The 13,991-nt window shown below is 35.3% G+C and overlaps 1 protein-coding gene across 3 annotated transcripts in view; it reads right to left on the reverse strand.

Moving 5' to 3' along the window:
• Window positions 1-11,675: 11,675 nt before the first annotated feature.
• LOC136863020 (basic helix-loop-helix transcription factor scleraxis) overlaps window positions 11,676-13,991 on the reverse strand; it is a 157,697-nt gene continuing 155,381 nt past the window's right edge. For all 3 annotated transcript variants that reach the window (XM_067139328.2, XM_067139329.2, XM_067139326.2), the window contains one exon: window positions 11,676-12,775. In XM_067139328.2, coding sequence (XP_066995429.1) covers window positions 12,659-12,775 — 117 coding nt within the window. In that variant the 3' untranslated portion in view covers window positions 11,676-12,658. The remainder of the gene's footprint in view (window positions 12,776-13,991) is intronic.

Here is a 13,991-nt window from a genome sequence, read left to right on the forward strand (position 1 = left end):
CAAACACTAATTATAACAGCTACACTGTAACATCCCTACTGCCCAAAATTTGGCCATATTCTGGGCAGACACCACTGTATGTTCGATGTTTATTTAGTTTTTCTTCATTAGTTCATTCTTGTGAATTTAGAGTGTATGTTCAGGAGTGCCAACCAATTAACCTTGCATTTCCAGTGAAGTGATACATGGATATTTTTAGACAGCTTAATGTTGAAAAAGATTGTTCACTTGTACATGTTGACACAGACAGCACAACTAAAATTTCTAGCAATGTAAATATATTAGTGTTGTAGGTGTAATGATTAATGTTTGACAGACTGGAAAGCATCAAAATTACATTATTGCCACTAATGACACAACAAATGGAAGAATGGGAGCAGGACATCAGCGATGATAACAACATTCTGTTTAAATTACAACTTTTATACTGTACGTAAAATTACCATAAAATATGGTAAATTACTCTTCCTTTCAGATTGCTGAACATTGCAAGAGTGTCATTGATGCTTTTGAATTTTGACCATTTTGTGAAGAGTATATGCTTGTAAAAGCATTGCAGTTCATTACTGTAACAAATAGTGTACCATGTATTTTTATCTTGCATAATTTATAGACCTTTATCAGCTGAGGTTAAAAGAAGAATACTTAATGTTGTTTTTAATAGCTAGTTCATGAAAATACACACATAATTCAGCTTAACGTCTAACTGCTTAGTTAAAAGGTTAGTACATGTTTTGTTCCTAAAATATGGAACATCTTCAGCTAAAAATGCAAATGCGAAAATTGACACACACATTATTAAAACACTGATGGTAAGAATGAGGTTGGAAATGTTTTTATGTTATGCTGAGACACACAAAATATGTCTATGTTCATGTTCCTAAGAAAATCTACATCCATGAGTAAGACGTATTTTTACAAAATGGTCTTCTTTCTTCAAAAAGTAAGCTGGAATCATTACTGTTGTTACTTTATATGAACTTTACATAACTTGAAACTGACATTAGTGGAGTTAAATTTGAAATTGAAGTTGAAATTAGGTCTTGTGTAAACTTGTTGGTAAAGCGTTGTGGAAAGGAAAGAAAATTGACCAATTTGAAAGCTAATATGCCCCATTTTCCTTTCCAAGACTCCAAAAATGTAAAACAAAAGTTAAAAGACTACAGTCTCATAGTCACTAAAGCAGATATAGGCAGTGTGTCAGTTATTATGTATAAGAAAGAAAGAAAAAACCTAAGCATTCTCTTCAAGTAACACTTTAATTAAAGTTATAAGAGACCCAACTAATTCCATTCAAAGAAAACTTAAACAGTTACTGTACAATAAACATACTTCATCCTCAATGATAATGAAATGTTTAATTTAATCAATATAAACCCATGATTACATTTAGCATGGGCTTTACCAAAAATACATAAACCTGACGCAGGCATAAGACCAATCATCAATTTTAAAAACAGTCCTATCTGTAAAACCTCTAAATTTATCCACAACTTCCAGCAGAAGTGCTATACGGTACCTTTCAAAGTGGAACCACAATTAAAAGCTCAATAGAGTTTCTCAACACTACCAAGAATATTAAACTGAAACAATCTTTCACTTTGAATTCATTTGGTATCAGTAATATGTATTCCAACATCCCAGAGGCCCTTTTCTTAATCAAGAACAACCTAAGGATGCACAAAAAACTTAGCAACCAGGAGATTGAGGAATTTATGTTACTTCTGGATTTCACCCTCAATAATAATTACTTTTCTTTCAACAATGTAGTATATCAACAAAAAGGTCTCCCAATCGGGCTTTAGGCATCCTGGCCAAAATTTTTATGGTCTATTTAGAAAAACATAAGATTCTCAACAATGAAAAAGGAATTTTTGTCTGGCTGAGATTTGATGACATTTTTGTAATTATAGATGAACAAATCAATAGTATTGCCAATTTATTAGACCAAATCGATAGTTTAGACCCTTTTATAAAAATTTTAGTAGAGACTGAAAATAATAAACTTAATTTTTTTGTTTTGACTATTGAAAATTATTGAAAGGAAAAAAGAAAAATCTTCCTTTCACGATTTTCAGTAAGCCATCTCAAACTTAAAATACCATACAGAATGATTCACACCATCCCGAAGCTCATAAAAGAAGTTCATTTCTGAGCATGCTAAATAGAGCCTATCCAGCCTGATCCAAGAATGACCTACAGAAAGAAATAATCTCATTTACAGAATAGCAATTAATAATGGGTACACTAAGAACTACGTCGATAGATTATTAAATAAATAAAAAAGTAAACCTCAAACACAACTTAAAAGAGAACAGAATAGCAAGAAAAACTTTGCTACTTTTACCTGCAACAACAGAAATATATACCAAATTACAAATATTTTCGAGAGGCTTTAATTTAATACAGCTTTTCGCACAAATAATACTAACCAACAACTACTTTTCAATCACCATAGCGTTGCAAGTAATAACACATTTTTAAATTCAGGGATATATCTACTCTTGTAATACTTCTGACATTGTGCAAACAGGGAAGAATTTTTACATAAGATAGCAGGAACATATCAGTGTGGAGAAGTATACAATAGATATTTGGCCATGAGTTTGCATATGACTGAGCACAGCCATGGATTCACTACAAAAGAAAAAGATTTGACCATCCTACACACTCTGAACAAAGGCAAATTAATGAACATCCTGGAAATCATTTATATTGAGATTGATCAGAAGCAGAATCCTAATCTAAATATAAATTAGATTACTGAAAATGTAAATATACTATTGGAAGAGGTTTCTATTCTGGATTTACAAAGAAGAGTTTCCAAGAAGGGTCCGGATAAACATTTTGTTTGTCTCCCTCCCGTCGGTTCCACTCCCTATGACATCATCCCTACTTTCCCTCTGTTTACCCTCTTTCCTCTCTTGCCCTTCTCACAGGTCAACCAAGCAATACACATACTCAGTCAGCTGATGGCACTAGGAAAGTAAGCACAGCAAGATCAGTGGGGAGGTAAGCGGTTTGAATGTTTTTTCAATACCCATCGCATGTTCACAAGGTCTTCTCTTCTTTCAATTTTCTTTCCTTTCCATTTACAGTCTTCTTACCTACAAGTTTACACAAGACCTAACTTCAACTTTGGTTCTCAAGGAGTTTTTCTGGTCCTCGTAAAAAATTTGTTTATAAATTTTAAGTCCACTAATGTCAGTTTCAAGTTATGTAACATTTATATAAAGTAACAACAGTTATAGTCCCAGCTTACTTTTTGAAGAAAGAAGACCCCTTTGTACACATATCAAATTTTGCATTTGCACGTTTAGCTGAAGATGTTCCATACTTTTTTTTTTTTTTTTTTTTTTTTTAATACTTGCTTTACGTTGCACCGACACAGATAGGTCTTATGGTGACGATGGGACAGGAAAGGCCTAGGAATGGGAAGGAAGCGGCCGTGACCTTAATTAAGGTACAGCCCCAGCATTTGCCTGGTGTGAAAATGGGAAACCACAGAAAAATATCTTCAGGGCTGCTGACAATGGGGTTCGAACTTCCGGATGTAGGCTCACAGCTGTGCGCCCCTAACTGCACGGCCAACTCGCCTGGTGTTCCATATTTTAGCAACAAAACATGTACTAATCTTTTAACTAAGTAGTTTGACTTTAAGCTGGATTATGTGTGTATTTTCATGAACGAGCTATAAAAATGTTAAGTGTTGGAAGGTGGGATTCTTCTTTTAACCTTAGTTGAGTTAATGCCAACACGGAATTAAGACAATGATATTTGTAAGTTGTATAGACCTTTATTTCAAAACGGGTTTGTTATTCCAAAAAATGTTTGTGAAATATGTGAGTAAATACAGTAAATAATACTCATGATTTGTTCCATTAGCACTCAGCAATTGATTTAAAATTTGGCTTTATCAATCATCAAATATTTTATCATGCTATTTTTTTCTGCTTGCTGCTCGACATAACACAGTGCTGCATCTGCAGTTGATAAATCTCATATTCGCTGTTCCGTATTAATACCAATATCATATAATAACCTTGATGGAAGTAATTCTGGTTTCACCTTATTCAATACTAATCAGATTGTTAAAATCATTAATTAAACATTATTACTATTAACATTTACAAATCACACATTTTTTTTTGTACATGATTCATCCTTATTATAGGACTTCTTCAGCCATTTACTTGATAAAAATAATTGATACATGATAAAGAATTTTTTTTTTTAAACATGGTGCGTTGCAAATAAAAATATGTCCATACTGTTTATTACATTAAAAACAATAATGTTCACAAAAAAGAGTCTACATAAAATAGTCTCCTTTGACTAACTGCCCCAATAAAATATTGACTAGATGAATGAAGGAACTTAAAACAGTGTACATTAATTACAGTGTCCACTAAAACTGTTGAGATTCATTGGAATGGACATTATCTCATTATGCTCTTATATTAAAGGCTCACCAGAAACTTTGAAAATCCTTAGTTGAAATTTAAAATGTAGAGATAATACCACCAACATGGAACTACATGTCATTAGGTGAATAAATATAGGAAAAGAACAAACAAGTGTCAAATCAACCCAATGTTCATTATCTCTCTCACACACACACACACACACACACACAGACAGACAGACACACATTCCACATTATCATGCGGATCAGTAACCTGCTCACATGTACACTATAACAAAGCTGCAAGACTGCCAAAACAAGTCAGCTGACTGTGGAGGGCCAGAAGGAGTGACGTTGGTGGGGAAACCGTATGAGACGTGATATAATTTGGAAGCACAGTGGGTTAAATAACATATCGAAAAGCACATTGGTTTGCTCCAATATTCCATTAAGATTGAAATTAGGGTTATACATTTCATCCAACTGAATAAATATATTCTCATAAATATTGAGCAAATTGCAATTCTCTGCTCTATGCAAGATTACCAAATCTTTGTCAATAGATGTAAACTGGTGCTTAAATCTATCACGCGCTTGCCCATAGGCAAAAATGTGTTGTGCTTTTTAGCATTAACATGCTCTTGATATCTTATTTGAAAACTCCTCCCTGTTTGACTAATATAACTTGAATTTTGTTACACTTGAACTTATAAACATCTGAATTAGAGAGTCGATTAATACAGGGCAATTCAAAATGATGGACCCGATTTCATAAATTTATTCTATGAAATCTAATGAACATATCATACTGTGAGATATGCGCAAAGAAAGGCAAACTCAAGGTTTAGTTGAATTTAGCTTACATCCCACGTGGTTTCATTTTCAGCCATTACGAGCGCGCAGGAAGCGAGTAAAGAAAATGGCTGCGGCTGGAGAGCAAAAGTTGTTCTGTGTGCTTGATTACCATGTAAACAAGTCTGTGATTAGTGTTCAACGGCATTTCCGTACCAGGTATGGAAGAGACCCACCTACTGGAAAAGCCATTCGTGCGTTGTATGCAAAATTCAGAGACACGGGCTACATCTGTAAGCGAAAGTCTACTGGCCGTCCTTCAACCGGGGAAGAGACAGTGGAACGTGTTCGCGCCAGTTTCGTGCAGAGTACGCAGAAGTCCACCTACCGGGCAGCGAGGCAACTTGAACTTCCACAGGCAACTGTTTGGTGCATTCTACGAAAACGTTTACGAATGAAACCCTACCACTTGCAACTGCTGCAGGCCTTAAAAGACACTGATTATGCTGCTCGAGCGTCCTTCAGTGCTAATTTTCTCGCATTAATGGAAGAGGATGGGTTCTCCGAAAGGGTAATTCTCAGTGATGAAGCGACTTTTCACCTTCCCGGGACTGTGAAAAGACACAACGTAAGGATCTGGGGAACTTCTAATCCCCATCAAGTTGTGGAACACCAACGCGATTCTCCCAAGTTGAATGTGCTTTGTTCCATTTCCCATGAGAAGGTTTATGGACACTTTTTCTTCATTGAACCTACTGTGACAGGAAATGTTTTTCTTGATATGCTGCAACAATGGCTCCTGCCATAGCTCGAAGAGGATAGTGCAGATTTCATCCTTCAACTGGATGGTGCCCCTCCGCATTACCATGGCAACGTGACATTGGCACAACGATGGATAGGTCGTGCATCTCAGGAAGATCGAACTCTCATTCGTTGGCCACCGCGTTCCCCCGACTTAACCCTATGCGATTTCTTATTGTGGGGTTTCGTAAAGGATCATGTTTACGTACCACCTCTTCCACTAACATTGGATGACCTCAATGCCCACTTCACAGCAGCCATCGCAGAGATTGACCGCGACACACTACACAAGGTTTGGCAGGAGATAGACTATCGGCTTGATGTATGTCGTGTTACGTGAGGTGCTCACATAGAACACTTGTGATATGACTGAAGAAACTTTTGAGAGTTTACCATTCTTAGCACATGTCTCACATTACGATATGTTTATTAGATTTCACAGAATAAATTTATGAAATCGGATCCATAATTTTGAATTGCCCTGTATTGTTAACAGCATGTATATTATTAAAAAAATCTTAGCATTTGTGTCATTAGTTCTAAATACTATATTGAAATTTTGCCTTTTGAATATGTTTGTAATCTGAAAAACGTTGATGTAGTTGTTGTACTTGAAAGTGAGATTTTTATTTTTTGTCGGTCTGATGAGAGTTGTATTGGGTTTTGTTTTTCAGTTTATTTATTATTTAATCAACAAAATTCTTGGGTGTACCCACACTGCTAATAGCAATGTAATAAATATTGTTCTTTTTTTTTTAATCTTTTCTCTACAGGGGAATATTGCTACCTTTATGAATAAAGTTGGGGAAAATGGCTATTTTCTGAATTCCAGAGTGTAGTGATTCTTGCCTTACTATGTTGGCTGTTTGTGTCAGCTTTCTATAAATTTCATAGGCAGACGACCTATCTTTTCCAGTGATTTTAAGATCTAAATAATTTAATGAGTCATTAACCACTTATTCCAATGTGAATCGAATGTATGTTTCATTTGAATTTAGATGTTGGAGTAATGCTTCTTCATTAGTGTATCAATGGTCATTTATAGTAAAAGTATCATCTCCATACAGTACCTAGCCCAGAAAACAATTACTTGATTTTTTAAAATAATTTTAGTATTTTCTAGATTGTCTGAGTAAATGTTAGCCAATGCTGGGGCTGTACTTTAATTAAGGCCACGGCCGCTTCCTTCCCATTCCTAGGCCTTTCCTGTCCCATCGTCGCCATAAGGCTTATTTGTGTCGGTGCGACATAAAGCAAATAGAAAAAAAAATTGTTAGCCAAAATCCCAGATGCAGTGGAACACTTAGGTAATCCATCTTTTTTATAAATAGTGTTATTGAAAGAAGCATAATTATTATCTAGAAAGAATTTAGGAAGATTCATGAAACTATTGATTTTATCTTACTTAATCTGCTGTAAATATTAAGATTATTTTCAATGATTTGGATAGTCTCAGTTACCATTATACATATTTGTTATATCATATGATTGAATGGAGAAACTCTTTTCTAATTGAATGTTCTTTGTTCTGTTACAGAAATCAATTGAATTTTTCACAGAGACTTTTGCTACATAAAAATGTTTACATAAAAAACTTCTGCATAAATTGGGTTTCCTGATTCAACAGAGAAAGAACAATGGGAAAATTATCACTGCCAAGGAGATCATTATGTACATCCCATTGAAACAGGGAAACTAACATCATTGCTGGAAAATGTTCCATAAGTTATACTTGGTTCCCCTACATTCACTAAGCATTCTACTCTCCTATACTGAAATTCAAGTCAATAGCTTAGGAAAAGTATCCTTCCGCATGTGAGCACGTACCCTGTTCCCCCTTCCCGTCTCGTCGCCGTTCTCCATCTCCGCCTTATCATTAACGCCGTGCGTCCATCTGACAAGTACAGTACTTCATTCTGAAATAGTGAAGCATCAAACAAAATCACTTCCGTTCACATAGCTGTACCTTGATTACGTACTATACCTATTTATTCCTTTATTGACCAAGTCAAACCTACAGATTACTGATGAATACAGAGGCAAGAGAAGCAAGGTTTATTTTTATTTCATAATGCAATTTGTGTGAGGCACATGGAGATATACAACATAAGTATATGATTCCGCTCTCGTGCAACGACTGTCAGTGGCGGTTACGAATATAAAGTACACATTATTATTATTATTATTATTATTATTATTATTATCATCATCGAATAAGCCAAGGATCCTATTCCCATACCGTGTTAAGGCCCTTCCTGTTTTATCTACGGCGAGTGCTGAGCTGACACATCGATCTTTCGCTGGAGACTTGGATTTTCCGTGTGGAGTTTAAATTCCAAGCGAGCGGCGTAAACACTGTACACAGAAACGCCGATCAGCTTGCGGTCTTTTTCACGTCTTTCACAGCCCACAGTGGATTCAAACCTCGTAGGCTACTGTAAACGTTTAAAACAATTTGGTTTAGATTTCCTACTTAATTTTTCTTCACTTTTGTTAATTTTAATGTATTTCACAAGGGACTCAAGCATCACAGCTTCACACACGTCTTGCTCACAGCTGGCAGCCATTATGAATACTGAACACGCTGTTGCAGCCAGTATTGCCAACAGTTTTCTTGGATCCATCTTCAACGTTGCACATATTATGCAAACTTATCAGCAGTGGAATGAACTCGAACATACTAAGTACACAGTGCAATAAGATATCAATACCATATTAAATAATTATTATTTTGCTACATACACCACTGAGAACAATAACTATTCATAGCCATCTACGTTTGAAATATAAGAGTTGGTAATGAACCCGAATAACAACCTGTGATATATGTTCCATATTTATACAGGGCAAAAATTTTAATTCATCAAGTCAGTTCACCAGAATATCTAACCAAACTGAAGAAAGCTCCTGATTTCAGGAACAAGTAACAAACCTAGGGAACTATTTGGCGCTGCGGAAGCCTTTTCACCGACCAGAAGTCTGACTAACATCAAAGGGACCGCTAAGGTCTTGAGTTGACTCTCGGTATATCAGCTTCTCCAACTTCGTGAACCCCAGATCAGTGGTGAACATTAAAACCATCCAAAAAGGGAATGGTGAAGAGCTGATCAATGAGATCAATGTCACTGATATCCAAGAGACATGTTATTGGTAGGATATACTGAATAACTTACATTACAAATTGTGGTCATAACAGGCAAAGTTTGCTATTGCTTCCAGCTTGGTTTCTGAATGAACTGGTTCACTATAGATGTTCATGTATATTAGTATATAAAATTCCACTGGCTGTTCAGTTGGCAGTATTTTGCTCTTTTGAATATTCAGTAATCCAAAACCTCTAAAAGATCATAAGGTGACCTGGAAATTTGTTTTTTGCAAACAAACTACTCTTGTCACAAACTGACGTATTAGTTGGCACAGTGCAGTAAGATACCTGCCATAACCGTTACAGTTCTACTGTATAACTGTGCCTTAGTGTGGACTCTTGTTCATCTGTGTTTGATTTTTAATGGCAGACCCCACCTTACCTACACACTGCTTCCATACCCATGGAAGGATAGATGACCTCTCGAACCCTATTCCCTCATCATTTTACGAGGTCCTTGAAGTAAGAGGCCTGTAAGATATTCAATACGCATTTTCAAGATGGGAAAGACCTCCTACCAGAAGAACGCACTGGTCTAGGGGCAGGTGTACAAGCATATGCTCCCAAGGAAGGTGCTGTTCTCTCCTTGGCAGGGGTCTCTCTTGTTCACTACCTCCTTTTCTTTTTCCAAAGGTGCTACTTGCCACTGTCCTAATGCAATAGAACAAGTTTTAATGATAATATTCACCACAAATTGCCTAAACATTGCTCGTTGCATTCTTAACTCAGTAGAACAAGTTTAAATGACAGTACTTGCTACAACTTGCCCTAAACACTGTTCATCGCATTCTTAAATCAGTAGGACAAGTTTAAATGTTAACATTTGCTACAACTTGCCCTAAACACTGCTCATCACATTCGTGACTCAGTAGAACAAAAAATTATAACATTTGCTACAACTTGCCCTTCGTCGCCATAAGACCTATCCGTGTCGGTGCGATGTAAAGCAACTAGCAAAAAAAAACTTGCCCTAAACACTGTTCATCACATTTTTAACTCAGTAGAACAAGTTTAAATGATAACATTTGCTACAACTTGCCTTAAACACTGCTCATCACATTCTTAACTCAGTAGAACAAGTTTAAATGATAAAATTTGCTATTAACAGCCCTAAATGCTACTCGTCACTTTCCTAACACAATAGAACTAGGTACGTTTAATGCCAAAATGTGTTTTGGTTGAATGTCTAAAGAGAAAGACAAGAAATATTCTGTTGCAAACCCATAGCACAAGATGAGGTAAACAAAGCTTGTCTCAAAGTATTCTCCTCATTTTTTGTGTCAGGGAGTGTAATATATTGTTAGTAATGATTGAGTCTTTTGCACTGGGTCTTGCATTTGTTGGATCACAAAAAATAACTAATGCTTTAATGGCAGATAATACTTAACTTTGCACCTAAATTTAGTTATCTGTGAAGGAAAATGTTGATATTTACATTGTGCTTTAAATTTACTAGAAGGTTTTGCACTGTTGCCACCTTATGTTATCTTTCATTAAATACACTACTGGGGGAGAAAGAAAGTGATGGTCTCAGTCTCTTCATCTAGACAATAAAGAAGCAGTGTGAAGGCAAAACACTCTACTACAATGTTTATTTAAACCTAGGAAAGGTAGACAGAAATACATCTATAATTGTTTGCCATAAACATCAGTGTTCTCTACATAGTCAGTGTTCTTTACATTTAAGGAATTTTAATACTCACAGTGAAGCCTCAACATTTATTTTCTATGTTTTCCAAATGATATTTTATAAATGTAATAAACATTTGACTTGTCATTTTTGATTTTTCCTCTGCCTGAAAGGGAAGGAGCTTAAAATTTACAAATGGGTTTAAGGAACTGTCAGTGTCATACAATTAGCTGTGAAAATATATAAGAAGAAAAGAACAACAGTCGTAAAAGTAAGCTGTGTCACATTGAAGAAACTTCCTCTCAAATTAGTAAATGAGAATGGGTGAACAAACACTCTCCTTAGCTCTAAATCAATCAACTGGAAATAGCATTCCTCTGCAGTGCACTTGGGAGGGCACGTAGGAATAAATTATAATAAAATGGTCATTTTTAAAAAATAACATATTTTAATAGTAGTGCAAAATGTTTGTGCATTAAGAATTTAAAGGGGAAAAATAAAAGATATACATCTTAGGCAGAGCCTCTGTGCAACAAATCCCCATTTGCCTCATAAGAGCTTTGCTCCTAAACTAAAACTAAACGTTGTAAACATTTACATTTAATTTTACGTCAACAAAATAGGCTGCTCTTTACTCATTCAATTCAAACTCTCCATCAGTCCTTCAAAGCTATTGCTTTGTATACCCAAAAATGAAAATTACATTCATAAGCTGATAGGCCAGGGACAGGTCTCCTGTTCCAGAGATAACATACAGTACAGTGGCCTGTTCCTTTCTGTTTCTCCATCAGCCAAAGCATCAGGTAAGTTCTCATTGTTCTTGCAAAGTTAAGAAATTCTCCTACAAGAATTTTAAAATGCTTGACAGAACCACAAATTGTAAAGGTACCGTACTTTTTTTTTTTAAATTTGTATTATTAACTCTATACCAGGGAAAACTGGGTGTTATTTTTCATCTCATTTACAGAGGATTAGACTGTTTTCTCTCTTAGTAACATTATCAAAGGACTTATAATCAAATTTGCAGTACTTCTTCAGAATATCAGTATCTGCCGAGATAACAGGTAGTTTTTTTAATGAAACTATGCTGTTTTCTACACCAAGCGTTAAGAGTCATGAACGCACATGCTACATCTGAATCCCCTGCTTCTTGGCACACAGACTTCCTTCACACTCTTCTGACAACCAGGTACTTGCTCTAATATGCACATAAATACAATATGTATTATTTAAGACATGATGCGTAACTGATGTCACTGAATGTAGGAAATTAAACCAAAGTTGCATTTATTCTGTAATAATATAATGAGAATAAACAAAAAAAAGGCTAAAGGTACATAATAACACAGACAATGATTAACATTGCTTATCAGGGTAATATTGTCCCATAGAAGCAGTCGCATATCTGCCTTTTCTTTACCCGCTATCTGTGGCAATATTAAAGGTTAGGTACAGCAAGCAAATGCTTAGAATGGATATGTAATACTGCGTCATATAATTGTAATTATTTAATATTATAATTTCAGCGGGGGTGGAGGTACCTTCATGTACCTTTCTCACCATCCTTAAATTTTATATGAACAGTTTATGGAAATCAATAAATAAATAATAACATTATTTCGCTATTGGACTGTTGAATTCACTGATTATTGATAAATGAGTGAAGTACTTTATTTAACAGTATGTCAAAGTTGAATGTTCGTATTTTGTCATTTATACACACAATCTGTACAATACAATCTGTATAAAATGACAAAAGTCAAGTATGGTTCTCTGTTATTTCTCATATTTACATACAGTAACAGAAATCCAAAAAGATGAAGTCTTATTCACACCTCACAACTCCTCCAGCAATGTCCTTGTTTTATATGGAAGTATGATTTAGTTAGTGCAAACAGGTCTTTGACCCCACTGACTCAGAGTAGTTCAGTGGGTGGAATCTCGACTGTCTTGACGCATGGGTTTGCATACTGGAGTAGGCAAAATCCTCCATTGTTGATTTCTGAAAAAGAGCAAATTCATTAGGTCAGCATGTTACAAGCAGATTCCACATCATCTTTATACAGCACAAATATGCTTAATGAATTTTCCCTTGTTTTGGAAAAGTTAGAAGTTTTATTACAGGCAGGTTTTCATTTTGTAATATGAAATTCCTCATCATCACTATACTGTTTTTATTACATATGATTCACCTTTATTCTTGATGCAAAAAAAGTCACCAAGAAGATTTGCAGACCCCTTTGCTATTTGTTACATATCCCTCTTGGCGTGGTTTCTACCATCATAAGTTATCAGCACTAGTTTTATATAAAATATTGATATGAATAATAATCAAAGATGTAAACAGCAATCACACACACACAGTTAAATTTCTAATGGTTTAATGTTGCAATAACACATCAAATGTTTTTTTGGCAATGCAAGGTTGGAAAAGTCTTAGGATTGGGAGGTAGTGACCATGGCTTTAATTTAGTAGTGAAAATGGGAAACCACAGAAAACCGTCTCCAGGATAGCTTAGTGTGGGATTCAAATCCACCATCTCCCAAATTCAGACTCACAGTTACATGACCCAGCTTGCTCGGTATACAGTTAAATATAATTAACCCGGATAATCTTGAATTCATTTTTGCAATAAAAGTTCACAGCTGTATTTCTCATACAACAGACCAATGACTAAATGGTTTCACTAAGTATTGATAAATGAGTGAAGTACTTTATTTAACAGTATTTGTCAAAGACAAACAGAAACAGACCTTTTAGATTTAACTGACAAATGCTGTCAACAATGACAAAATAATGTCCCAAGATGAATAATGTATTTCCATTATCCTTCTGGAAGGTTGTTAGGATAATCTGGGTTAAGTTAGAACTTTTTAATATAAATAACCATTACAAATTTGCTACAATGTCAGTTTTCTCTTGTTGCATTTTAACATTGAAAATTTTGTTTTATATGAACTTTGGTTACCTATTCAAGTGTCTCACAGAATATAACTTAATATCAAAGTTGAGCCTTCCCTGCTAAACATCAGGCCTCACAATAGCTCACCTGGCAGGGGCGCAATTGGATGTGGTAGTGGATGATGCTTGCGGGTACAGAGGTTCAAATCCAATGCAAGTTTCTTTTTCCTTTTTCTTTTTTTATTAATACCACCAGTTGCCTGGGATGTGGCAAAGTTGCATACTTAATAATTCCCACAGACTGAATTGTTTATTT

The sequence above is a fragment of the Anabrus simplex genome, chromosome 2 (genome assembly GCF_040414725.1).
Source record: "Anabrus simplex isolate iqAnaSimp1 chromosome 2, ASM4041472v1, whole genome shotgun sequence".
NCBI classification, from domain to species: Eukaryota; Metazoa; Arthropoda; class Insecta; order Orthoptera; family Tettigoniidae; genus Anabrus; species Anabrus simplex.